At 40.9% G+C, this 27,882-nt stretch overlaps 1 protein-coding gene across 2 annotated transcripts in view; it reads left to right on the top strand.

Moving 5' to 3' along the window:
* Map3k15 (mitogen-activated protein kinase kinase kinase 15) overlaps window positions 1-27,882 on the top strand; it is a 118,358-nt gene that overhangs the window by 83,646 nt on the left and 6,830 nt on the right. For both annotated transcript variants that reach the window (XM_048796507.1, XM_015488068.2), the window contains 10 exons: window positions 1,066-1,161; window positions 6,055-6,142; window positions 7,724-7,857; window positions 10,922-11,049; window positions 12,962-13,092; window positions 13,300-13,405; window positions 20,994-21,151; window positions 25,347-25,530; window positions 26,309-26,474; window positions 27,069-27,243. In XM_048796507.1, the coding sequence (XP_048652464.1) occupies window positions 1,066-1,161; window positions 6,055-6,142; window positions 7,724-7,857; window positions 10,922-11,049; window positions 12,962-13,092; window positions 13,300-13,405; window positions 20,994-21,151; window positions 25,347-25,530; window positions 26,309-26,474; window positions 27,069-27,243 (1,366 nt within the window). The remainder of the gene's footprint in view (window positions 1-1,065; window positions 1,162-6,054; window positions 6,143-7,723; window positions 7,858-10,921; window positions 11,050-12,961; window positions 13,093-13,299; window positions 13,406-20,993; window positions 21,152-25,346; window positions 25,531-26,308; window positions 26,475-27,068; window positions 27,244-27,882) is intronic.

The following is a 27,882-nucleotide window of genomic DNA, read 5'->3' as shown; positions in this document are numbered from 1 at the left end:
ACTTTTTGTCCTCTCTTTGATTCTATGACTACCTCAGGCCACTAAATAAGTCTCCAGTTATCTGTGGTCACACTATAATTCTGTCCTGAGCACATTAGGGCTTCAACTGGAATAATGATTACATCACTTTTAAGGGAGGGAAATAATTTAAATACACAGTAGTACATTTGGATAATATTACCCAGAAAACCCAGTGTAACCCAAATAGGTTAAAGATTTTCAAAAATATATTACTTAGTAATGAAGCTGTAGAAGAATATGTAGGTGAGGACCTTCTGTTTATACCTTTTTTTTAGTCACTCTAGACTGATGCTGTTCCAACACATTATTTGTCATGTCATCTATATCATGAAAAATGGTCTAAGTTTTGTACTCAGTAGGAATTGACTTAGAAGGGACCAGATGAAGTGGCTTTATTCTTCATAGTGCCACCTGGCAGGGTGAGAGCCATTTTGGAGGCTTTGGCCCAATGTGGGTAATGAACTTTCTAACAGTGAGATCTGTCAGCAGATGGAGTGTAGTGACATTCTGTTGCTGGATATGTTCAGGCAAGCTGAATATTACATTTGAGGTGCTGTGGAGTTGGATCCACACTTGGTTGGAAATGAACCAGAGAATATTTAAAGACCTTTCTTGAGCTAAGATGAAATGTTTATTTCTGTTAAAACCTTGTGTGACCACTAATACTGTGTCCTGATATTTTCCAAGTTTAGAAATTCCTTTGATACTACAGTAAATGACTTTATAAATACCTTGCCTGTCTTTGTGTGTGTGATTCTAAACTCCTAGAGGACAAGGGATGATGGTTTTTACCCTTTTCTGCTCTGCTTAGCACTGAGTATAGAAGAAATTCTTGATACACATAACTCAAACACAAACAAGATAAAGTTCTCTGGTATTTAAATTTCATAGAGAAATAAAAGGCAAAATGTGGGGTTTGTGTTAAAAGATTAATGAATCAGGAATTTGTGAAGTGAAAGAAAATCTGTTACTAGATTTTCTCAAAAGTTTAAAATTGGTGTCACAACTTACATACAAGCATTCTTATGTTTTGCAATTTTACAGCCTATCTAAGTTTGATGAACGGTGTTGTTTTCTTTATGTCCATGATAACTCTGATGACTTTCAAATCTACTTTTCCACTGAAGACCAGTGTAGTAGGTGAGTTATAGCTGACTCAGCTATTTGCAATCTATTGATGGTAAATAATTGTTGAAGGCCTTTGCTGTGAAGATGTTTGTTTGCTCTATTGTCTTCTTGAAATTTTAATTTACAGAAAATGATCATACTGCTTTGAGATGTAATATACATACCTCACAACCATTTAAAGTGTACAACTCAATTTTTAGTATATTTATAATTTGACAACCGCCATCACAATGTAATTTTAGAATTTTTCATCACCCCCCAAAGAAGCCCAGTATGCATTAGCAATCACTCCCCATTTTCTCCCCAACCTCACCCACATAACCCTAGCCCTATGCAACCTTTCCTTCTAACTCTGTGAATTTGCCTGTTTTGGACATTTCATATACATTGAGTCATATAATGTATGGTCTTTGGTGACTGACTTCTTCCATTTAGCATAGTGTTTCCAAGGTTCATTGATATTGTAGCATATATCATTACTTTGTTGTTTGTGTCTGAATAATATTTCATTGTATGAATATGCCACATTTTATTTATCTGTTCATCAGTTGATAGGCATTTGGTTTGCTTCCACTTTGGGGCTATTATGAATTTTGCTTCTATGAACATTTATGTTCAAGTTTTTGTGTGGACATATCAAAATGTTGGATCTTATGGGAATTTTGTGTTTAACCTTTTGAGGAACTGCCAGACTGTTTCCCTGTTTACATTCTCATCAGTAGTGTATGATGGTTCCAATTCCTCCACATCCTTGCCAATGCTTGTTATTGTCTGTGCTTTTGATTATAGCCATTCTGGTGGGTGTGACGTAGAATCTCATTGTGGTTTTAATTTGCATTTCTCTAATGACTAGTGATATGAGGATATTTTCTTGTGCTTTTGGACCATTTACATATCTTCTTTGAAGAAATAGCTATTCAAATCATTTGCCCAATTTTTAAAGCTCACTGTTTTTCTTTTTTTTAGTTGAAACCAGGGGCAGTTTACCACTGAGCTACATCCCTGGCCCTTTTTATTTTTTATTTTGAGACAGGGTCTCGCTAAGTTGCTTAGGGTCTCACAAAGTTGCTCAGGCTGGCCTTGAACTTGCAATCCTCCTACCTCAGACTCCCAAGTTGCTGGGATTACAGGTGTGTGCCACTGCGTCTGGCAAAGTTCACGTCTTTTACTTATGTTTTGCCCGGAATTCCCCAGTGTAACCCTTTACTACATTTATTTTACATTTTCTCTATATGCATATGGTGGTTTTTACTGAACTGGTCAGGAGCAAGTTGTAGACATAATGCTGCATTACCTCTAAATACTTCAGCATATTTCCTAAAAAAAAAACAAGGGAATGTTTACTTATGTAATTATAGTAGTTACCTAATCATACTGTATAAGATTGATATGGTACTATAATCTAGAAGCCATTTTCAAGTTTTATTTATTGTCTCCCTAAAACCTTTTATGGTAAAATAAGACTTTTTCCTGGCCCACAGTCTAATCCACAATCATATAACATTTACTTGCTGTGTCTGTATACTCTCCTTTCATCTGAAAGAGATTATCATTAGTCTTTGTCTTTCTTAATACTTTCAAAGAGTGCAGGTAATAAGTTTGCAGTCCTTTGATTTGAATTTGTTTGTTGTTTGCTTATCAGTATATTCATGTTATGTATTTGGGGCAGGAATACCACAAAAGTAATGCTGTGTCTTTCCCAGTGCCTCATATCAGGGGATACACAATATCTTTGTGTCATTTCTGGTGATATTAATTCGGGTCAACAAGTAAAAGTGATGTTTGCCGTGTTTCTCCAAATTTTGTCTATTTTTAATTGGGTATTTGTCTCTAAATTATTGAATTTTAAGAGTTTTTTTTTTATATACAATCCATACAAGTCCCTTTTTAGGTGTGGTTTGCAAATACTTGATTCCATTCTGTGGATTGTCTTGTTGAAAAACTTGCAGCACAAAAGTTTTTAATTTTGAAGTTCATTTTATCATTTTTTCTTTTGTCAGTTGTACTTTTAGTTCATATTTAGGAAGGCTTTGCCTAACACAAGGTGTTCTATGATTTTTGTATTTTCTTCCAAGAGTTTTATAGTTTTAGCTGTTACATTTAGAGATAATCCATTTTAATATAGTGTGAGGTAGGGGACCCAGCTTCATTCTTTTGCATGTGGATATGTGATTCTCCAAGTACTATTGGTTGAACGTACTATTTGTCCTCCATTAAGTGGTTTTGGCACTCTTAGAAAATCAGTTGGCTGTAAATGTTTAATTCTATTCCACTAATCTATGTATCATTCCTTTGGCAAGTACCACACTTTCTTGATTAGGGTGTTTTTGTAGGAAGCTGTAAAATCAGGAAAAATGAGTCCTTCAACTTTATTCTTATTTTTTAAGATTGTTTTGTTATCCTTTTATTAGAAAATTTACCTTTATAACTGTCATTCAGTACTCAGTGCCTTTTTTGTTTTACTTTTTTTTTTAGATCACACATCTTGATTGATTGATTTTGGATTATTTTTTCTCCCTTATTCCCATTTACTTACATTTTTTTCCATATTTTTGTTGGTTCAGTATAATTACATATAAGGGTGGATTCCTTGTTACATATTCATATATGCACATGATGTAACAATATAATTTGGTCAGTATCATTCCCCAGTATTTCTCCTTTCCGTTCCTTCTTCCTTTCCCTGGTTTGTCATTTTAATAATTTTTAATTGGGGTATAATATACAGTAAGTAGAGTGTATAAAGTGCACTTAAGTATACAGTTAGATAAATTTTTACATATATCTACACCCATGTATCCATCTCCCATATCAGTGCCCCAAAAGGTGCCTTGTGCCCCTTTCTAGCCATTAAACCCCCTTCAATGATAAGTATTTTTTATTTCTATCATCAGTTAGTTTTGCCCATTCATGACCTTCAAATAAATAAAATTATTCATACTCTTTTTATTTCTCCCTTCTTTCCCTTAAGATAATAGCCATGAGATTCAGCCATGATGTATGTATCTGTTCATTCTTTTTATTTCTCATGGTGTTCCATTATGTGAATGTACAACCATTTATTTGTTCTCCTATTGATGAACATTTGGATTATTTCTAGTTGTGGTTATTATGAATAAAACTTGAATGAATATTCTTACACATGCCTTTTGGTGAAAATATACATTAAATTCTGTTGGGCATATACCTAGGAGTGGATTACTTGGTTTATGTTAGCTTTATATTTAGCTTTGATTAATTCGTTTTCCAAAATGGTCTCGTGAATTTATACTCCCCAAAGTAAGGTATGAGAGTTGCTTAACAACAATTAACAATAAATATAATTCTGAGAATTTTAGTTACTATGGTGAGTACATAGCATGTGTCTCCTAAGAAGCCTGACTTTGGGTTTCCCCGTATTCAAATATTAGAAGAAAAGGTGGCATGGATTAGTTATAAAAATGAATGTTTTATGGTCTTGCAGAAATTCTCCTGAAGCATGTACTGTTCCTCCTTACCATCTTTTTTAAAAAATATCTTTATTTTATTTATTTATTTTTATGTAGTGCTGAGGATCGAACCCAGGACCTCACACTTGCTAGGCAAGTGCTGTACCACTGAGCCACAACCCCAGCCCCTCCTTACCATCTTATGAAAGAATTCTGAATAAAAATGTTCTACTGGATCAAGATCACTTTTATGCAAATAAACAATTACACAAGTCTAAGTGGCTGATATGGTTCTACAGCATTTGTGAGAAAGACATGGGTAATAGTTGATCTTAGGCTTAATCTTTTTGTCAGTGAATGATATGGCATTTTCTTCCCTTGTTCAAGATCTTATATCTTACTGAGAATTGGCCTGTCTACAATTTGGAAGGAGTTGATTTTGCTGTCCTTAGCACTGATTAAGTCACCTCTGCAATACTAATTGTAGAACCAAATTTTAAAGAGTAATACAGGGACATATTTAAAGAATGTCCAGTTAGTGGAGAAACTCCCAAATGAGTCATAGGGGAAACCATAAGAGAATAAGAAGGAAAGTCTTATAGGGATAAGAAAAGAAGTAATGTAGAAAAGAACTCTTTTTAAATGTATTTCTAATTTTATTTTTAACTGATACATAAAAATATATTTATTTGTGGGCTACCATGTGATGTTTTGATAATGTATGCATTTTATAATGTTCAAATCAGAGTAAATGAATATATATCCTCAAACAATTATCATTTATTTATGGTAAAAACATTCCAAATCCTTTCTTCTAGCTTTAAAGAAAATAAAGGGCTTCATTATTATCTATAGACATCCTACTGTACAGTAGAACACTAGAACTTCTTTCTCCTATCTAACTGTAACTTAGTACCCATAATTAGCTTTCCCTATCCCTCCCTCCCTGCTGCTCTCCCTATCCTCTGGTAATTATCACTCTACCCTCAACTGACATCAATTTGTCAGAAACATCTGCACTATTCACAATAACCAAGAAATGGAAATAACCTAAGTGTCCATACGCTGATAAGTGGCTAAAGATATGTCTTACATATACCTAAAGGGGGTTAACGCTAATCTGTGGAGGGTACCCACATAAAAGTAGTCTTCAGGTCAATAAAAGGGGAACATTTCTTATTGAGTTCTCAGATTGAGCTGCCTTTGGGAGATAATGGGTTCTCTGTTGCTAGATAATGGCTACTCTGATGCTCAAGCATCATTTGACCAACCAGTTGGTAGAGGTACTGTATAGAGAGCATTCAAGAATCACATGGGATAACCTATAGAGTACCATGTCAAATCAAGGAGTAGATTGATTGTTCCATGACTTATTATATAAGTTTGTTTTATATTTAAGTACAGCTTAATATAATGAGACTAAGTTAAACAATAGCAGTCCTAACTGGCAGCATCTTTGTGACATTTGCTGTTCTAGGTTTTGCTTTTTGGTGAAAGAGATGCTAACCAATGCATCAGGCAGTACAGTGGAGCTGGAAGGAGAGGCTGATGGAGACACCTTAGAGGTGAGTCACAGAAGGCCTAGAACTTGGGAAAAGTTCTTTACTATGTCTTTGATGCTTAAAAAAAAGTCACAATTTTTAATGTAAAAATCCTTTATTGAGTGTATTTAAAAATACTTCTGAACCAGCCAGCCATCATTATCCATGATTCTAAGAGATTGTTTAATGTGTCTCTGTAGAAAAATCTCATTACATTGGGATCCTCTCAGTCAGAATGCTTAAGAAAATTTGGTTATGAAATAAACCAAAATTTCCTTTTATGCACAATCTATAAAAAGGTTTTTTTCTAAGTAAGTTAATAATATTTATGAGATTCCAGGAGAAAAAGTTAGGCCACTGGAAGCAGACTTTTGCATTTATGTCTAAAATTACTTGCATACAGTATGTTAAATATAACAATTTTTCATTTCATTTTTAAGAAAATAAAATCATCATAAGCTCTTTCAGACAGCATAGTTGTAGTCCACAATTACTACACCACTTTACATATGTTTAAATCTTACACAGTTATTCAGATTTGCCATTAATTCTGGTTCTCCCAGTAATTACAATTTAATGAGATTTTCTTATACTTTTAAGTTAGACTGAAATGAATTCCTTGAGATTTCCTTCAGAAAATATCAAAGGAATTAGTTTTAATAATTGAATCAGGTACTAGAGTTATTAGCTTAGAATGTAAGTTTGTAATAGAAATGAACTGAGTGATATGCTTTGAAGGCAACAGATGTGGGGGGTAGAGAAAGGTGTGAGTTATAAATCTTTTATGGAGCAGGCTGATTTCTAGTTATATCAGACAATGATATAGACACTTTAATAATGTTAGTCCGCGTGAGCATCCCTAGAGGTAGACGAGAAGGGACACACACACACACACACACACATACGCTCACTCTCACACTCACACTCTAATCTGTATATAAGCTGTACTTCTGTAAGTAGACATAGTGGAGCATGCAAAACAACAGAAATGGCCATTGCTTCCTATGTGCTTTAAATCCTGCTCAGCCTGTAGTCACCTTTGTTTTAATAATTGAGAAGGATCAACTCAAATGCAGCTGTGTGCAACAGCTTTTGATGATAAGATTGCGAGAACAAAATACCAATGCTAATTGGAAATTGAGGTTTTGCAGTATGTCCTAGATCCGTATGACTGAAAGGGGCAGGGACCCCAGCATATGCACTCTGTATTAAGACAGTTTTAACTTTATTGACTGTCAGTTCTTTCCTGGGCTATTGAAAGAGATTTGTTTTCTGACTTGCAGATAGGGAACCTATTTGGGGTACTTAACATGATTAGAAGCAGGTTTTCATTGTGGCATTAAAATCGTTGGAAAACTCCAAAAAGTGAGCCACGTAAGTTATATGTGAGCCATATTTTTAATTTTCTTAGATTCTGATTCCTAAGGTCATGCTATAAATAACTGAATATCTGAGAGTTGTTATTGAACAAAAAGTATATAACTTCTATACTTGCTTAGCAATCAAATAATGTTTATAAATTTTTTAAAAACTGATGGACAAGTTTTGGGCTTCTGAGGGGCTTCTCCACTACAAATTGTGTGTCCTGTTGTTTTCCTTCTGTAGTATGAGTATGACTACGATGCAAATGGGGAGAGAGTTGTTTTGGGGAAAGGAACCTACGGGATTGTGTATGCTGGCCGAGACCTGAGCAATCAAGTGCGAATAGCCATCAAAGAAATCCCAGAGAAAGACAGCAGGCAAGTTGGCGCTGACCTTCCACAATCTGTACTTGCCATCTCAACACCCCAAATCCCAGGCCCACCGTGCATAGTACAGAAGATTTAAGAACAAAAGCATTATGTGGTCACAAAACTTGTAATTTTCTTGTAATAAAAATAATTTGCTTTTGTTCTCTGTGTAATCTAAATAGATTGAGAAATGGACTAATTTCATTTAGACATTTGTGGATTATAGAGAGTCATGTCTTAAAAGAAAGTTGCATTTGCATGCATCAACTCCATCTAAAGTTTTGGCATTTTGAGGGGTGGGTACTGGGAATTGGACCCAGGCCTTCATGAATGTTACGCAAATGCTCTTAATACTCAGATACACCCCCAATCCCTTTTATAAAATTTTATTTTGAAACAGGGTCTCACTAAGTTACTGAGGCTGGCCTGAATTTGCCACCCTCTTACCTCACCTCCTGAGTTGCTGGGAATACAGGCATGCACCACCATGCCCAGCTGTAAGCTTAACATTTTTATATAATCATTTGCAGATAAAAAGAATGTGACAAAAGTGTGACTGAGGTCTTTTTTTTTTTTTTTCCTCTTTTCGATGCTAGGAATGAAACCCAGGAACTCAAGCATGCTAGGCAAATGCTTGACCACTGAATAACAACCTCAGCCCTGACAAGAGTGGTTTTAAACTTATGTTGTCATAATTGAAATCAGCTATGATTTGTTTGGATCTGACATTACAGAAAACTAAATGTAGTTGAAAGATCAGATTTTTGTGATATAGACTTTTTTTTTTAAACATTCTCCCCTTTAATCTGACCCATGAATTTCAGGCTATTTTTCTACTGTCGATACTGCTAATTTATTTTCTCGACATTTCTTAGTCTTATTAAATGTTCACTTCTTTTTGAATTTACCTAATCCTAATCTTAAACAAAAGCATAGCAGTGTTTACTGTCAAATGTTTCTGTAGAGAAGGTACATATTCAACCATGGCCACAGCATAGGAGATAATTATCCCATGTCAGCCCACAGTTGTAGCATTGCCCCCAGCACTGGGTCTTGATGGATATGTGCCAAAATTTCTCTATCTGGGTGATCACTATTGATTGGGGATGGGTTAAACATGATTTTCTACCCACTGTAAGACCCTTCATTCATTTATCCATTCAATTGTTGGTTTTCAGTGGGACAGCATGTGATAATTAGGTCTGAAATGAATTAGTTCAAATTCTTCGTTTTATACCAGTCTGAAAACCCAGGTTGAAGAAGACTAAATGAATTCCCCAAGACTATGTACAGAAAAGGCTAGGATCCAGGTCCCCTGAGTTCCTCATCCAGTATTGTGTCCCTTATTCTCATGATGAATAAGTCATTGCATTCTTATAGATTTGGGGAATTCCTGGTATGGACTGCCTCCTTCTGTGGTAGCACTAGCAGTTCTAGGTTTTGTTTTGTTTGGTATTTTTTTTTTTTTTTTTTGGTACCAGGGATTGAACTCGGGGGCACTCAACCACTGAACCACATCCCCAGCCCTATTTTGTATTTTATTTAGAGACAGGGTCTCACTAAGTTGCTTAGCGCCTCCATTTTTGCTGAGGCTGTCTTTGAACTCTCGATCCTCCTGCCTCCACCTCCCAAACCTCTGGGATTACAGGCATACACCCGTGCCCAGCTTGTTCTAGTTTTTTGTGTGTATAACAGTTCCTGGATTTTTAGAGCTAGAAGGAGCCTTAGAGATCATTTTGTCTAACTCCCTGAATTTATGGCTGAACTTATGATGATCAGATACCTTCTGTGTGCCAGCTTCTGGGCTTGTGCTGGAGACTGAAAGGTAACTATGATACTATCCTGATACCAGGGTGCTACCAGTTTAGTGGGGATTGAGTCAAAGTGACAAGTGCCATAATAGAAGGGTACACAGAGTGTATTCAGGACATAGATGAGAAGTGAATTTTCCTGGGTTAGTTGTGGCAATTTTGAGAAAATAAATCATCTTTAAGCTGGTCTTTGAGGGATGAGTAGGAGTTTGGCAGAAAAGAAGGCCTACCTGAGGAAGAAACAAAGATGTTAATACACAAAATCTTTTCAGAGAATAACAAATTTCTGATATGGCTTGAATGCAGGATGTGGGGCAGTGGAGAACTTTTGAGACAAAAACTTTAAAATAGTGTCATCTGGCATGATTTTGAAGGTCCTTGTGTGCCATGTGAAAGAATATAGTCTCTGGAATTTATGGAGGGGAGTGATATGGTAAAGTGTGCATTTTAAGCAAATCCCAAGAATGAGGGATGAGCTTAAAAGGCCAGACCCTAGGGCTGAGTCGATCATTAGGTGGCTACTGTTGTGGTCTGGGATGAGTGTGTAGAATAAGACTAGAAGGCAGCTGAGGACAAAATCTTTCAGAGCACCACCCTGCACAGCAGACAGAGAAAGGGATTTCTGAGAGTTCAGGCCCTACCAATAGTGATAGTAACAGTAGAAATCACTGAGTGCTTACCACACACCAGATACTCTACTAGGTGCCTGAGAAACTTATCACACTTAGTTCCCAGCAGCTCTACATGGCTGGTATTATTATAGGTTAAATATTCCTTGTCTGGAAAACTTAGGGCCAGAAGTGTTTCAGATTTGGGATTTTTGTCAGAGTTTGAAATATTTGCATATACACCATGAGGCCTGTTGGGGATGTGACCTAAGTCTAAACACAAAATTCATTTACATTTTGTACACACCTTATATCATATAGCCTAAAGGTAATTTGATACATTACTATAGTGGTCCTGTGTTTTGATTGTGACCCATCACACAAGGTCATGTTTGGAATTTCCTGCTTGTGGTATTATGTTGGCACTTAAAAAGTTTCAGATTTTGAAGCATTTTGGATTTTTGGACTAAGGATGCTTAGCCTGTATCCTATATTTTACAGATGAGAAGCTGAGTAGTCTTATAGGAAGGGAAGAGAAAGTTTCCATAAGGAAGGGATGGCCAGCAGTAGGGTGGATGCTGGTGAGGTGCCACAAGGGTCTAGAGCCCCCAGGATTTGGCAGGTGATGCTGGCTTTTTAAATTTTTCATGATAGGTACTCTCAGCCTCTGCATGAGGAGATAGCCCTGCATAAATACCTCAAGCACCGCAATATTGTCCAGTACCTGGGCTCGGTTTCAGAGGATGGCTACATCAAGATATTTATGGAGCAGGTGCCTGGAGGTGAGTAGTTGCTGTATTCTGGCAAATTCTGAAAATCACTCTTGAAAATATAATATGGACATCATTAATTGTCCTGCCATTTTAAAAAATGACAGACATTGTAGAGGTTGGAAAACATTGGTTTCTCAGAAGAGTTGGATACAGACTTTCCAAATGTCATATAAACAGACTATTTCTGGTTTGTTTATTCAACTCACAAATACTCATTGAATATCTACTGAGTGCCAGCATTGGAGACAAAGAGATGAAGAGAGCAGTCTCCTGCCTCTAGGCCTTAATAGTCTAGGGAGTTTAAAGGTGATTTGGAGAAAAGAGAACACAGGTTTTAAAAGTGACATTACAAAATAACATCAATAACAAAATCAAACATCAGTGCTTTGTCCACAAAGTCCCCAAATGTAGGCAATAGAATATAGGAGAAAGAGTTCCTTGGATCTGGATTCAACTATCTAGTTTAAATCGGTCCAACAATCTATAAGCTGTGTGGCCTTGGGCAAATTATTTTACTACTTTGTGCCCTCAGTTATTTGGTAAAAATAAATAAATTGTAAAATTAGAATATAATATTACTGTAATAATTGTAGTAATAATTATTGGAATAATAATAACTCTCTTAGTGGGTTGTTGGGTGGGTTAAATGAGATGATGCATATATAGCTCTAGAACAGAGCCTGGCAGCAAACTCACTGAAATAATTATAAAATTTATGAAAGTTTTAAATATTAATTATTATCTGAATACAAATGTAAAAACTGGTTAGAAACTTGTATTTGTTCCTTTATTCATTCTAACAGAAATCAAGAGTCTATTATTATTAAGAGTCTAATTTTATACATTAAGATCTAGGCAATGGGCTCAATTTTGAGGGTTATGTTAAGGATATAGTACAGTGTCTTTTTCCTCAGGTAACTCATAGCCTAATAGAAAAACGTGTCCATTGCTGTTCACATTTGTTACTGTTCCAGGTTTTTCGATGAAGGGTAACAACAGAATTAGAGATGGAAGCCAGACACAGTGGCACATGTCTGTAATCCCAGCTACTCAGGAGACTGAGACAAGTGGATCACAAGTTCAAAGCCAGCCTTGGCAACACAGGGAAATTCAGTCTTGAAAAAAAAAAATTTATTCCCTTTTATAGATGGGGGACCGAAGTATAGTAAGGTTGCATAGCCCTGTATGAGTGGCACAGTTGAGACGGGCTGATACCCAGGAGCCTGTTCTTACCAGCAGGCAAGCCACCTTCTCTGGGACATGTGGTCAGAGAGTCTGGGGGTGGGGGTTGGTTTCTTCTGGCCTAAGTGTTGAGTGTTCAATACAATAATGGGGAAGGCTTGTTAATCAGGATAGTCCCACCCCTCTACCATTGGTGTGGGTGACCTACCATTGGGGCCTTTTCACAATGAGGACAAAGAGGCCTAGCCTTCTCTAATCCTAGTCCTTGTCACCTCCAAAGACCACTCATTCTAGACCTGCCCACTTTTGATTACAGCAAGAGGTGTAAATCTGGCTTTGACTCAAACAGAACGATTGTCCAGCAAACAAATGTCATGGGATCCGAGTCATTTATGACATTGGGTCATGCCTCTTTAGTTCAAGGAGCCATATTTCACTCTTCTCCTGACTTCATATAGCTGAACAGAGCTAACCCCAAAGTTGGCCCAATTGAATTTCAAGGATCACAGGGATTCTTCTTTGTCCTCTACTTCAGTCTGGCCAATAGGCTGATTTGCTTTCAGTGTGTTCTCTGGCTGTGACTGTAGAGAGGCAAGACTCATTGCATTTAGCAATATACAATGGTATAGGTATGAAGTGCTTATGTCAGGTTAGAGATGTCACTTCACTTCATTTCCCTAAACTCCTTACAACTGAATCTTTGTCATCCTTATGAATGTTTTGCTGAATCCATTTCTAGGAAGCCTCTCTGCTCTTTTGCGATCCAAATGGGGGCCAATGAAGGAGCCCACTATCAAGTTTTATACCAAACAGATCCTGGAAGGCCTTAAGTATCTCCATGAAAACCAGATAGTGCACAGAGACATAAAGGTAACAGGCTTTTCTAAACCAACAAAGTGTCATTTTGCTCATATCTAGTCATGATAATTGTCAGTGCAGCATGTGCTGAGTGACTTGCTCATGGGAGGGTTGGGAGGGCTTTTTTTTTTTTGAGACCATTTTTCAAGGTCTTGAACCATTAAATGTCAGTTTGTTTAAATCTCTCTTTAAGCATTTTGTACTATTCTTCTCCTGAAGGGTGATAATGTTCTGGTAAACACCTACAGTGGAGTGGTGAAAATCTCTGATTTTGGAACCTCTAAACGTCTCGCAGGAGTGAACCCATGCACAGAAACCTTTACTGGTAAGCATAACAGAGTAGGGCTATGGTGTCCATTTTAGTGTTAAACTTTCTTCACAAGCTATAGTCATTGGAAGGCTACTTACTGGGTACCTTCTCAGCGCAGATGCATGATGTATTGTCCCCAACTTCAAATTATTTTGACTTTGTAATAGTGATGCATTTAGCCATCTATTTGTGGTAACAAGATAGCCCCACTTAACTTTTTTCCTCTCAGACGTTGGGTAGGGGAATTCTGAGTAACAATATCCCTTAGTCAACTTATTAGGACCTTTCTTTTCTTGGTCTATCATAAAAAAAATAGCCTGTTACCTTATCGTTGAATTCTGACACCTTGCGTTTCAATATAATTATATTTCAAAGGGAGGCTAATTTTTCTAGGGGAATATGGCATTTTATGTGGGTTTGAGGAACTGAGTTTTCTTTCCCATGTGTCAGTGATGGAACAATTTGATTGTTTGGAGGGATTGGATTCAAAGGGTGATATAAAATCACCAGTTAGTTGTACATTACCAGACCAATAGGTAGAATGCCACTCACAAGTGACCTGTGTCTTTTTGAAATTCCTGCTTAAAAACATTAGCCCAAACCTTGATCCTTGGAAAGAAGTACTGATTTTGAATAAGTAAATATTTATGGTCCCCTAAGGAGGAACATAAAGATCACAAAGGTCTTGCTTTTGATAGTGTATGAAACAGCTCTCATATCTCATAGCTGTGAAATAAGCTATAAAAGGGACATGGCTGGGGGTGGGGCTGTAGCTCAGTGGCAGAACGCTTGCCTAGCATGGGTGACGCACTGGGTTCGAGCCTTAGCATCACATAAAAATAAACAAAATAAAGGCATGCTGTCCATCTACAATTACAAAAAAAAAATTTTAAAGGGTCATGGCTGTTCTCTATCTCTGTAGTCACCAAAGCTGTAGAATGGACAGCTTGAGCCTTATTTTGAATAAAGTCTCAGCTTTGAAGGACTTTTCTTCAACAAGAGACTTGTTGTATGTTAGTTGCTGGACACCCACAGTGGAGACACATTCTCCATCAAAAGGGAATTTTAATGCCTCAAAAATGACTTTTAAGTTGTAACACAAGGGGAAGTGTGTGAGTTTCAAAATGGGAAAATATGGCACCAGGGCTTCATCAGAATCTCCCATAGAAAGTGCATGTTGAATCTTCATTTTTTGTTTCTGGTACAAATATACATATGCTACATATATCATATGTGTATGAATATGTATGTAGGACTGGCCCTTTTTTCTCTCTTAGCACTTTACTACCCTAATTGAAAATGACTTATATCCTCCTCTTTGGAAGCCACCAATTAGCTTAGCAATACATAGCAAGAGGGGCTCTGATATGACAAGGAGTAATTTCAAAAACATAAAACCCCTCAACAATTTATCTCATAATTAGCATCCCTAAGGAGAAAAAAAATCTCAAAGAAAACACATGTATAATTCATTATCACATATCACATTTCCCAAGTAATTGGTTTGAGGAGGCATGAATTTTGCATTGCAAAATAATGCATGGGTGTTTGGGGGATAATAAAGAAGGGGTCTCATTTTGGTTAGGAAATTCCCTTGCATGTAATTACTCTTTGCAAAACAGAGCAGTTCTGTAAAGAAATCTGAGTTAGTTGGTACAGAACTCTGGGTTGGATGGATCTGATGGAGCTTTTTCCTGATAGTACTCAGAGGTCTCCTGAGTCTTGGCAGGAGAACCAAGGGCTTCAGGCAACTTCTTGGCCTGGATCCCTCCCCTCCTGTGTTCCTCTCAAGGGCTGTCATCACAGGTGTAAATGGACTTAGAACAGGCTCCCCCCTATACTGGGGATCCAACCCAGGTCCTCAGGCATGCTAGGCAAGTGCTCTATTACTGAGCTACAATGCAGCCCTCTTGTTCTTGTTCTGGTAGTTTTAACAGCTTTATTGAGGTACAACTTGCATATCATATAAGCACCCATTTAAAATGCACAATTCAGTGGTTTCTGGTAAACTTACTACATCATGTAGCCATTATCACAATATATTTTTTGTTTGTTTATTTTTAGTGCTGGGGTTTGAACCCAGGGACACTCTACCACTGACCTATACCCCTAGCCCTTTTTATTTTTTTATTTTGAGACAGGGTCTTGCTAAATTTCTGAGGCTGGCCTCAAACTTGTAATCCTCCTGCCTCAGCCTCCTGAGTCACTCGGATTACGGGTGTACACCACTGTGCCTGGCTACAATGCAGGTTTTGAACATTTCTACCACCCCCAGAAGATCCTTGTGCCCCTTTGCATTAATCCCGGTTCCCACTGCAGCTCCAGGCCATCACTGATCAACTCTGTTTGCTGATTTGCACGTTCTGGGTTATTTCATACATGTGGAATGATAAAATATGTGATTTGCAGCATCTAGCTGCTTTTACTCAGTGTGATGTTTTCAAGGTTCATGCATGCTCTAGCATGTATCAGCCCTTCATTCCTCTCAAGCTGAATAGTATTCCATGGTGTGAATGAACCACATTTGCCAGTTAATGATCATTTGGGTGATTTCTACTTTTGACTGTCACAAATAGTGCTGCTATGATCATTCACATGCAAGCTTTTGTGTGAATGTATGTTTTCATTCCTCTTGAGTAGATACCTAGGGACAGAACTCAGAACAGGAACTCTAGTCTATGGCTATAAATGTCCTTGGTTCAAGGATGAGCAGGTTCAAGTCCTGGCTCAACCACTTGCTAGCTGGAAGACCTTGGACATGTTACCCACCCTGTGTGTGCCTTAGGTTTTTCATAAGTAAAATGGAAATGCTCACATTACTTACCTTATAGGGTTTTTAAAGAATTAAATGGGTTAATATTGATAAAGTACTTTGATCGCTATCTGGCTTACAGCAAGTAAACTTGGAAGTATTTGTTAATTTAAAAATAAAAACCTATTTGCATATAGAAGTTGCAGGCTATTAGAGCTGGAAAGAGCCTTTGAGAGAATTGAGTTCCTATATGTGTCTAGTGTGTTGAACCTGTGTGACTCAAAAGTTGTCATGATAAAAGCCATTGTATTTTTTTCGACACTTCCCCGTAATATCCTGCCCAGAGCAGTGGGCCTTTCCCATGACTTTTCCAGCCACCCTCAGAAGACAGAGTCCAAATGACACTTTAAAGAGCAAACAGGTTGAATTGAGTGATGAAAAGAATGTGGGCTCATATACTCATCAATGGTCTGGTCCTCATTCCCAGGGCCAACTCCTCTCCCCTCTCCCTCCCAGCTACAGCAGTAGGCAGTGATCTCTGCTCAGGTGACTCAATGTTGCTTCTCCTCTATCACCTCTTTTTTCACTTAATAGCTACAGAAAGGCAAGGAAAGGGGCTTGACATATTGTCACTTGACTAGTACTGCTATAAGCTGAGTTTGTGTGCTATGGAACTGGGTGATGGTTCCTGTAAATTGCTCTTGATGGATCCCCTTGAATGTGACCCTCCACATCATGGGCAGGGGCCTGCTTTTGGCTGACTAACCCCTGCCCCTCCCCAACTCTTGCCCCTCACATTCTACCCACCCCTTTTCAACTTTCCATGGAGGAATTCAGGTCTTGGAAGACTGCCTTTAAGCTAGATTCCTCTGGGGGAAACAAACAAACAAACGAACAAAACCCCTAAACCAGCATTTCTACAACGGGCCTCACTTTTTAAGAGTTAAGGGGTTTTGCTCTTCAAGCCATTGTTGAGAGGTAATGACAATATCCTCAGACTTTACAATCCTCTGTCTCTGCTGCTATAAGTGACTTTTGATCCCTTGAGAAACAGTCCTCTGTGCACCTTACCTCTAGGGGATGTGCATGTGTTGAGCTCTGAGTAGTTTGAAGACCTTGGGTTGGGAAGAAGTGGTCCCCTCCAGGGACCATCCCTTGGGTTGGGCAACTAGGGAAGCCCCCACCACCATGGGAGGTTGCACCTTCTTTAATATTAAAGTTTGAAACATCAGGCTCTAACAGTATCTGAAAGACTGTGCTAGTCAGCTCTTTGTTGCTATGACAAAATACCTGAGAAAAACAACTTAAAAGGAGAAAGACTTTATTTTGACTCATGGTTTCAGAGGTCTCAGTCCATGGTCATCTGGCTCCATTATTTCTGGGCCCACTGTTAGGCAGAATGTCATGCCAGAGAGCAAAGATGTTCCCCTTATGGTGTCTGGGAAGTAGAGAGTGGGAGGAAGGTGTTAAGGACAAGATATTGTCCCCAAAGGCACATCCCCAAGGATATACTTCCTCCAATTAGGTCCCACATCCTACAGTTTCCACCAGCTCCTACTCAGCTATGAATCCATTAGTGCATTAATCCATTGATGCATTGATGAAATGAGAGCTCTCTCTCCAAAGAGGCTGCCTTCAACACCCTGCTATTGTATCTCCCCTCTCTAAACACTCTGAACCCCTTGGTCTGGATGGGATGCCTCTGAGCAATGGGCCCAAGACTTGTACCCAGAGATCTGAGGTGCCCTTAGAAAATGTGTACCTTGTGGCCCCAATCTCTCCCCTTGTCCTGGTATCTGTATCATGTCTTGGTGCCTTTGTCAAAAAGCATCACCTTGGGCTGCAGTTGTAGCTCAGAGGTAGAGTGCTTGCTTAGCATGTATGAGCCACTGGGTTAGATCCTCAGCAACACATAAAAATAAATAAAAGTATAAAAAACACAATAACATTTTTAAAAAAAAGTATCTCCTTATGCCATGTATTTTCCCTGCTGATAATTTGAAAATCCTGTTTGGGCAATTGTCCAGGAGCTGCTAACAAATTTTATGTTCCAAGGGGGCTGGGTTAGTGTTTGTGGGTCTTCTGGACACCTTTTTCTGCATTCAGCACCACCACCCTGGTGTAGGTGCTGAGCCAGTGACAGTGAGGTGGGGCACCCGTTGGAGGAAATGGAGTTTAGGAAGGATATGAGGCCCCTATAGATGTAAGGCAGGCCAGTTTCCCAGGATTTGTGCATGATTCAGATGCCCCACAATGCCATCTTTGCTTGGGGGTGCAAATAGGAGGGTAGGATTAGAACTTTGAGGGGAGTGTCACTGGGCTGGAGCAAGTCCCTTGGAAGGGCAAGATGAAGATGGTTCTGGGAGTATAGAGTGACAAGAAGGTAGGGACTGGAGTCACCTGAGGGTCCAGAGTAAGCTTCCTTTCAGGAACAAGGAAGAACAAGGAAAGTCCCCTTTCCATCCTTCTGGAATCTCTTTAGCACTGCCTAATTGCAAAGCCTAACAGGGAACCTCAGGCAAAGCAGAAATGTTTTTTTTTGGTTTGGTTTGGTTTGGTTTTGGTTTTGGTTTTGGGTTTTTTTTTTTTTTTTTTTTTTTTCGAGTTCCAGACCCAGCAGCACAGAGCAGAGCTGGGAGATGATAGCTTAAGAAACAACACAGTGTCAAATCATTTTTTAATTAATGAATTTTGGATTCATTAGAAGGCACATTCCCTGCCAACACCTCTCCCTTTGTTATTCACAGCAGCAACCGCCTGCAGGGGATATTGTATCACCGGAAGTTCCTTTCCTGTGGCTCTGGGGTTTCCTAATAGTGCATCAAGAGTGATGCATCTCCATCTTGCTCAACTCTGCAACTGACTGAACACTTCCCCACCAGTTTATTAGTTCTGGAGACCAAAGCCATCATTTGTGTGGCACTGATGAGTTGTGCTCACTAATATAGTCTAATTTTATATTTAACTTTAGATCAATTGAAATGAAATCAAATCAAGTTAAAACAATTTAAAATTAATTTCTTCAGCCTCACTAGCCACGTATCCACAGCCAATATGTGGCTAATGGCTACCATATTGGATGGCATAGAATAGAGCATCCCCATCATTAAAGAAAATTATTTTGGTCACAGCTGTTCTAGAGTCTTTAAAATGTTCAGGGGAAGGAAAAATGCTGGTAAGACATTGGATCTTTAAGAGAAGGACATAGCAGTAGCTTATTCAAACTTTTTAAAAATTTTTTTTAATTAGTTGCTCAAAACATTACAATGATCTTGACATATCATACATTTGATTCAAACTTTTTATTTTTTTTTAACTGAAAATGAGCCCTTTTTTATTGAGTAAAACTCAGGAAACCTGTTTTGGTTGAATGATCTTGAGATGGGACCTTTCATTTCTCTGGACATTAGTGTTCCTGTAACACCTTGGCTAAGGTCATCTCTGAATTTGATGTTTTCTTCTAAACCTCTTTGCCAGCCTATAACATCTGCTAATGTCCCAGCCACATTTTCCCTTTCCTCTTGCTTAATTTCAAGGAAAACCAAAGATTTTACTCCCAGAGCCCTTGATTGAACTCCCTACTCCCCATCTTTCTATTCAGTAATCCCTTCGTCTTCCTGCTACCATATCCAATCAGTGTCTTCCCTGGGGTAACCTCTGGTAGCTCATGAACCACAGGAGAAAGTCCAAAGCCAGTCTTTTTTTTTAATATTTATTTTTTAGTTATAGGTGGACACAATATTTTATTTTTATGTGGTGCTGAGGATTGAACCCAATACCTCATGCATGCTAGGCGAGCACTCTACCTCTGAGCCACAACCCCAGCCCCCAAAGCCAGTCTTCAGAACATACAACTTGCCATTTAGACTGTGCCCTTGCTGCTCTCCTTAATCCTTTCTACACCCTGCCCCCAGTGAAATATCACTTGTTGTTCCCTGGACTCTATACTTTATACCCATGTTCTTGCTGAAGTTCTTCCCTATACCTGAACACCCTCCTATCCCTTTGACCACCTCTTCAACCACAGTAGCAGGAACCTACTTCATTGGCAGTGCCAGCTGATGCCCCTTTGGATCACATTCTTGGCAAGGTGACACTTTACCCAGGCTGCTCCTTGACAATGTCTGAACCTGGTTAAGGTTCTAGAACCAATATGAGACTCTGCCAATGGGCAAATTATGGCCAAGTTCTCCTTGGTGACTTGGCTGAAGCCCTCAGTGCTGAGACTCTTCTACCTAATTCTTCCTCCCTCCATTTCCCCCAGGGCTCAGGCCTGCTTTGTAGTATGGCATTCTCCCTGCCAATCCTGCCCTCCCCTTTATCCTTCATAGACCTTCTCCCCAGTAAATCTCTTATATGTCTAATCTTATTTTGGCATTTGCCTCTCAGAGACCGAAAGAAATTGACACAGTCATAGATTTCCCTGATTCAGACCAGACAGAATCAAGCACTTTTTCATCCACATTCTTCCAGCCCTCTGTGTACACCTCTGTTACAGCACTGCTACCACCACCATTATATATGTCTCCTCCCCTGGGAAGCTTTTTGTGATCAGGCTATTTCTCCCGTTCCAGTTTCCCTGTATTTGGCATGTGCTAAAACATGCTAATTGAATTGGGCCCCTTTATCCTTTGAGGGACTAGGCAATCCTGTCTCAATATGCCTAGTATTGAAAGAAGCTATGTTGCATGTTTCAGGTCAAAAAGTGATGCAGCCATATTATTTATGCAAGGAACAAGGCTCCTTCCACTATTAATGAGACAATTAAGCCCCCAGAGTTGTTTTTACTAATGGTCCATTTCATTTATAAGCAATATAGTGCTCTGATCTTTGCATTTATTTTCTATGTAGGTACTCTGCAGTATATGGCACCTGAGATTATTGATCAAGGACCTCGTGGGTATGGTGCCCCAGCTGATATCTGGTCTCTGGGCTGCACCATCATTGAGATGGCCACCAGCAAGCCTCCATTCCATGAGCTTGGTGAACCACAGGCAGCAATGTTCAAAGTAAGACACATTTGGTCATTTGGGTGGTTTAGATGTTAGGGAAACAATTTAAAACAAGATTTCTTCTCAATCTTGAAAACTTATATACACAAAGGAGAGAAGGAAAACAGTTTTATTATTTAATAAGTATTAAACTAGAATGCAAGGCACATCACAGATAATCTGCTAAGATTTCAAAGACTGAAGGAAATCTCACCCCTTTATATTGCTAAGTAGATAAAATTCGTTATAACCACATTCTCAAGATAAATAACTAGACCTCAAGTGAGAGGACTTGACAACACATGGCTCCTCTTAGAGTCACCTGGTAATTGAGGTGACCTTTTATGTTAGGAAATTGGCTTTTTGCAGAGAAAAAAAAAATAAACCTGTTTTATCTTAAGACAGGAGGTAGTTTTGGAGTGAGGCACCACCAAAGTTGGGCCCCTTCCCTCCTACAGAAACTGGGAGATAGAGGCACTGTCTTCCTCAATGATTTCATTTCAAAGCAATGGCTCCCAAGTCTTGGGAAAGATGTTTCTGGTAAGAGGCTTATCTAGCTGTTAAAAAGATTTACATGCACCAGGTGCAGTGGCACGTGCCTGTAGTCCCAGCAGCTCGGGAGGCTGAGGCAGGAGGATCACAAGTTCAGAGCCAGCCTCAGCAACTTAGTGAAGCTCTGAGCAACTCAGTGAGACCCTGTCTCTAAATAAGATATTAAAAAGGGCTGGGGATGTGGCTCAGTGGTTAAGTGCCCCTGGGTTCAATCCCTAGAAACAATAGCAATAACAACAACAAAAACATCTCGAGAGAAAGAACAAAAATTTTTAAGTTCCCTAAAGTAAATGCTTTAAGAGAAGAGAAGAACCCTCTTCCTTTACGTTGGATGAGGATAATTAAGCCTCTGATTTTTCATTTGCATTTGCCCTTTCTCTGGGTAAGGCTCAAAGGCCATGATGGGGTATGCGTCTTTGAAGGAATGGATTTTGGAGAGGCAGAACTGTAGGTACAGATAATGTATCCTTTATCATTCTAACAACCTTCTATGGCTAATGGAAGGACACTGTGTGTGTAGAGGCTAACATATAGGTGGTGGTTTTACTGCTGGGCAAGTGGGACCTTGAAAGGGGATATACTTGCTTATGACCCCACAGGAAGCTGATGCCAGGACAACCCTGTGTGCCCAAGGTCAGGTCTGCAGTTTCTGACTCTTGAGTATCTTTGAAAACAGCCCCTTATCAACAGTGACCTTCCATGGAAGATAGTTTTTAAAATTTTTTTCTAGTTGTGAGTGGACAGAATGTTTTTATTTTGTTTATTTTTATGTGGTGCTAGGGATCAAACCCAGTGCCTCACATATGCTAGGTAAGTGCTCTGACACTGAGCTACAGCCCCAGCCCCTATGGAAGATTTTTATTCATCCCAAAAGGGTGGGGGTCTCAAAAAGTCAAATGGCCATTGTTTGTAGATAATGAAGCTACAGGTACATTGACATAGCTTCATAGTACATGTCCAGAGGCCTTTTAGTAGCTTTTCTGCCACATTTGGCAACCTCCGTCATGGTCTGCATCATTGCTGGACCCTCTGGCTCAGCCCCTTGGGCAGAAAGACCTCAAAAATATGAGTGTGGGATTATGTCCTCTGAGGTGAGCACAGCACCTTCAACTGGCTCTGAGCCCTCTGTGCTCTGGGTACCTTGGCTACTCTCCTCAGCTTGACTGGGCCCCAGCAGAAGATTCTCAGAGCTTCCTTCCATTATATCAGCTGCCCAGGTAGCTTCAAGGCCAACACCTCAAGTCCACCAAAGTTTTCTGGTCCCTGCAGTGCTAACAGAACCCTAAACACAAGGACTAGAAGATAGCAGCAACCTTCTTGAGCATATCAGTGACCATTCATGGCCCCCAGTGAGGTTAAAGATCTCACCTGCAGCTTCCATCACAGGCCTTAGAATAAATAGCAGCTGGTGCTTGGAAAAACATGGTACCCACTGGAGAGCCATGTCTGTCTGTTTTCTGATCTGTTGACTTTCTGTAAAACTCCAGAAACCCAGCCGAAGGCTGTGACTTTCTCAATTCATCCACAGGGCATGAACAACTCCCAGGATCTTCTTCCTGCCGCCTGTTTTTGGTTAGCTCATTATCTGTACAAATTCTTTGCAAAATGTTGATTTGTTTGGGTCACACATGAAGTCACTTTATGTTGCCAACAAAAAAGTTAGTATTGAGCAAATAATGTCCACTGTGTTATTCATTTCTTGGATAGTAGAATCCTTCAACAAAAATTTTAAAAACTTCTGGGCAGTGTCTGAAACAAAGGGAATTATTCTTCCCCCAAGGGGAGTGTTATGGGTTTAATTGTGTCACCCAAAATGATATATGGAAGTCCTTATCCCCAGAAACTCAGAACATGACCTTATTTGGAAGTAGGGTTTTCACAGAAAAAAATCACATTAAAATGGTATCAGAGTGGACCCCAAAGCAGCAATGACAGGTGTCCTTATTAAAAAGGGATGGATATTTGGACTCCAAGACAGACATGCACAGAGAGAAGACTGTGTGAAAGCAGGGGGTTGGGGTGATGCATCTTCAGAGAGAGACTGGCCTCAGGGGGAGACCTTGGTCTCAGCCTCCCAGATTCCAGAACTAGAAGACAATACATTTCTGGTGTTTAAGCCCCCCAGTTTGTGATACTTTGTTACAATAGCCCTGGTGGACCCTTAAGGGAGCTTTTAAGTCATAGCAGAGCACTCTAATAAGTGATGTATTTGCAAGGTGGTAGGGTGTACTGTCCACGAGTAGCAGTGTCCTGGGAATGGGACATGTCCACCTCATCAAGGGCCTTTGGGAGGTGAAGTCAGAAGGCTCTGCAGCACCCAGGTCTTTGCTCCCACATGCCATGCAGGAAAGGAGGCCAAGCCAGCCCTCAGGGCTGCTGAGGAGCTGGCCATGAGCTTGGATCAGGAAGACAGAACAGCTTCCTCCACTGGATTGAGTGGGCTTGGAAAAGACACAGGGAAGGCTGTAAATTTTAAGATGACAATGCCTAAGAAAACTAGAGAGCCACTCCTGATGGGAACAATTATGCAAGAAGAGGTTATTCAAGGTTTGTCGGAAACATTTCCATGTCATAGTGAGATGTGACAGCTGAGAACTGACTCTGGTTTCCCTATGGGTCACAGAAACAGGGAACCTTTGGCAGGATAGCAGTTGACTATCCAAAAGTGGGCCCTGAAACAGCCATTCTAGCAAGAACTATGAAATGAAGGAGCAGTTCACCTCCCTCAACTGCTGTATCCCTAGGGAGGAGGCCCTGGCTTGGCTGTGGATGATTAGACAACTTGTCTGTAAGGTTAGCAGCCTCAGGTTTTGTATGCTTAGGCTTAGAGCTGGAGGATGGGGACCTGGGCTGTGGATGCATAGGGACTGAGAGGTGTGGGGGGTGTCTCTTGGGAACAGATAGCAGAAGCCTTTGAATTACCTCAGAATGTGGCTCTCCTGCCCCAGGCTTTGGCCCAGTTCCCTCTCAAGTCTCTTGTGCTATGTAACTAATAACTATGTGACTTGTTATTCCTCACAGTTCTGTGAGTGGACTGTTGGCTGGCTCTTCTGCAGGCCTTGCCTGGGCTCACACCTGTGGTTGTATCCAGGTGGCAGTTGGCTGGGGCAGGATCCTCTGAGAGGTTCTTTTGCATGTGACTGTGAGGGTGTGGCAGTGAGGGTTGGACCCTTCTGTCCACACAGTTGTCCATCCTGGACTCCTTCCCTGTGTGGTGGTCTCAGGGCTCCAAGAGGACCAGGGCAGGGACTACAAGACATCTTAAGGCCTAAGCTATGAAACCCTCACATAGAACATTCACCTCAGTCTCTTGGTGAAAGCAAAGTCACAAAAGGCCAGCTGATTTTTGTTTGTTTTTATTTTTTCAGTGCTGGGGATCAAATCCAGGGCCTCACCCATGCTAGGCAAGCACTCTACCACTGAGCCATATCATAGCCTTCAAAAGGCCAGCTGAGACTCCAGGGATAGGGAAATAGAGACCACCTGTGGATAGGAGGAGCAGGAACATAGCATTGCAAAGGGGCATGGACAGAACTGAGCATCTTTGGGGCATTCCCAGCCCCTCATAGGATGGAGGTGTAGGAGCTTTCTGTTGAAAATTCATTCCCCTAAATCACCTGAGGCTTCACTGACACATTGGTTACCTCTCCCCTAAATGCAGGTGGGAATGTTTAAGATCCACCCTGAGATTCCAGAAGCTCTTTCAACTGAAGCCAGAACCTTCATCTTATTCTGTTTTGAGCCTGACCCTCAAAAACGGGCCACTGCCACTGATCTACTCAGAGAGGGTTTCTTAAGGCAGGTGAACAAGGGCAAGAAGAACCGAATTGCTTTCAAGCCCTCAGGTGAGGCCTACCTGGACAGCTGGGGAGATGCCCTGGGCCTGGGGCTTCTCTGCTGCTTACAAAGAGTGCTAGCTCTCCATAGCATTGAGCTTCCATGTTGTGCCTATTTATGTGAAGAGTGGCAGGGATGGTGCTGTAGGTTTGAAGGTTGTCAAAGTCCATCTAGCAAACATCCCTCCATCTCCTGACAGGAACAGGGAGCCTGGAGGGTGACTCTGAGGTCCACTCCCCCAACTTCCTTGAAGTCTTTCTTTTGGGAATGTGTGGAGGTGGGAGATGAGAGGTACCTGTCTGGGGTTTGTGTCTCCCCTAAGTGTAGAGCCTGATGTTTCATCTTTGGAGCCTGGCCTGCCATCCTGGCCTTGATTAAAGGGTGTGTTAGGGATGCTTGCCTGTGGTAGCTTTCCCACAGGCTACCAAAGCCCAGTGACACCTTCTAGAATAGTAGCCTGTAACTAGCAGTGACAAAGAGCAGCCTGTGAAAAGGAAGCGATTTGCCATCTTCCCTCTGGGGTGGATGGAATCAGAAGGCATGGCAGAATGACTCTAAACTTGCTCCATAGAATGTGACCCTAGACCACCTGTTTATGATGAGGCCCATCTCAGACCTACATTTCTCACCATGGTCTCAGGTGACTGTTCACACCACCTAAGTCAGAGCTGTGCAGGCTTAGCAAGCCCTCAGGTGGGCACCTGGGTCTGAGAGGCTGCCAGAAGCTCAACCTCCACCTGGTCCTTCTCTGAGCCTCTCCATTCCCTGTCTGGCTGTCCCCCACAGAAGGAACCCGCATTGTCACCAGTGCCCTGGCCCTGCCGTCACCAGGGGAACCTCTGGGCAGTAGCAGCAGCGAGCATGGCTCCATCTCCCCAGACTCTGATGCCCAGCCTGACACATTCTTTGAGAGGACACAGGTGCCCAAGCACCAGCTCAGTCACTTTCTCAGGTACTGCCCGTTTCCCTTGTCCCCCTGTTGTGGTCCCGTGAGGGGTGCTGGTGTTCCTCAGTGATGCAATACTTGCTGGGTCATAACCAGAGGGCTGGGAAGGGCTTTTGCTTTCCTGCAGGGCAGCAGAATGTCTGGGGACAAGCCAGGAGAGCGCTTTGCTTACTCTCCTGCCCTCTCTGTTCCACTGTCTTATTTCCTTCCTCCTCTGCACTTCCTCTCCTGTCTCTTCTTCCCCTCATTTTTCCCTGTTTCCCCCTCCCACATACCCCCTTATTCTCTCCCCCTTCCCTCTCTCAACTTGCCTTCCCTTCTACTCCCCCTCTTTCCTCTCCCTTCCTCTGCTTTTCCCCCACTCAACCCCACTTCTTTTCCCCCTTCTTCCCCCAAACTTGGCTACTATGGGGGAAGCAAAGGGGAGGGGGGACATGGCCTCCCTCCTCCTTCAGCCTTGTTCCCTGCAGCTTCCTCTTCTTGAGCCAGGGGACTGCAGTGTATTCCTCTTAGCCCCGCCCCCACAGCATATGGTGGTACACTTCCTGGTGATAGTGTTCTGGGACAAACACAGGATTGTCACATGTGTTTCGTCTGCAGCGTTCCAGACGAGAGCTCAGCCTCAGAAGACCGGAACGCACCTTTGTCCCCAGACGACAGGGACCAGGGCCTCTTTCTGCTGCGCAAGGACAGTGAGCGCCGTGCCATCTTGTACAAAATCCTTTGGGAAGAGCAGAATCAGGTGGTTTCTAACTTGCAGGAGTGTGTGACCCAGGTACTGGGAATGGCATCTGCTAATCTAATCCCACCCCACCTGGGTCCAAGTCCCAGGACAGGTTTGAACAGGAACCACTCCTCTCTGTAGCCTGGAACATTTACATAGTTAGAGTGAGCACCATAAGTATTTCCTAACATCCTTCCCTTCCCCAACAAAACAAAAGAATATACAAAGAAAAAACTCCACTAAAATGTGAATTTGCAGATCACTGCAGTGCTTCTAGGCATTTGCGGGGTGGTGCTACCACCTGGTGGAGAAAGAGCCACATGACAGCAGAAACACCAGGAAGCTGAAGGGCTTCCAGCCTCTGGCCTCTTATCATCTTGGTTTTGAGGCCTAGGGTGGAGTTAAGCCCTAGCTGTAGGACATGCTAAAGCTGCCTTCAGAATCTGGGAGAACAGCCACTTTATGGAGAATGGTTATGGATGAAAAGATTTGAGTTTTAACTAGGACACAGCAGTAGTATACTGATCCCCCTATCTTTATTTTGGATGGGGAAGGTCCTTTTAGTAAGAGGTCACTGCCACACTGTAAACTAGGCCTTTTGATGAGGGGTCAAACAGGAGGTAGAATCATTCAGTGGGACTTAATGGTGAGGATGTGTGCTTGCCAGAAGACCCCCCCCCCCCCCCCCCC

This window comes from Marmota marmota, unplaced genomic scaffold, assembly GCF_001458135.2.
Source record: "Marmota marmota marmota unplaced genomic scaffold, marMar, whole genome shotgun sequence".
Taxonomy (NCBI): Eukaryota; Metazoa; Chordata; class Mammalia; order Rodentia; family Sciuridae; genus Marmota; species Marmota marmota.
The sequence above is the reverse complement of the archived record's forward strand: the minus strand, read 5'-3'. Positions and strand labels throughout refer to the sequence as shown.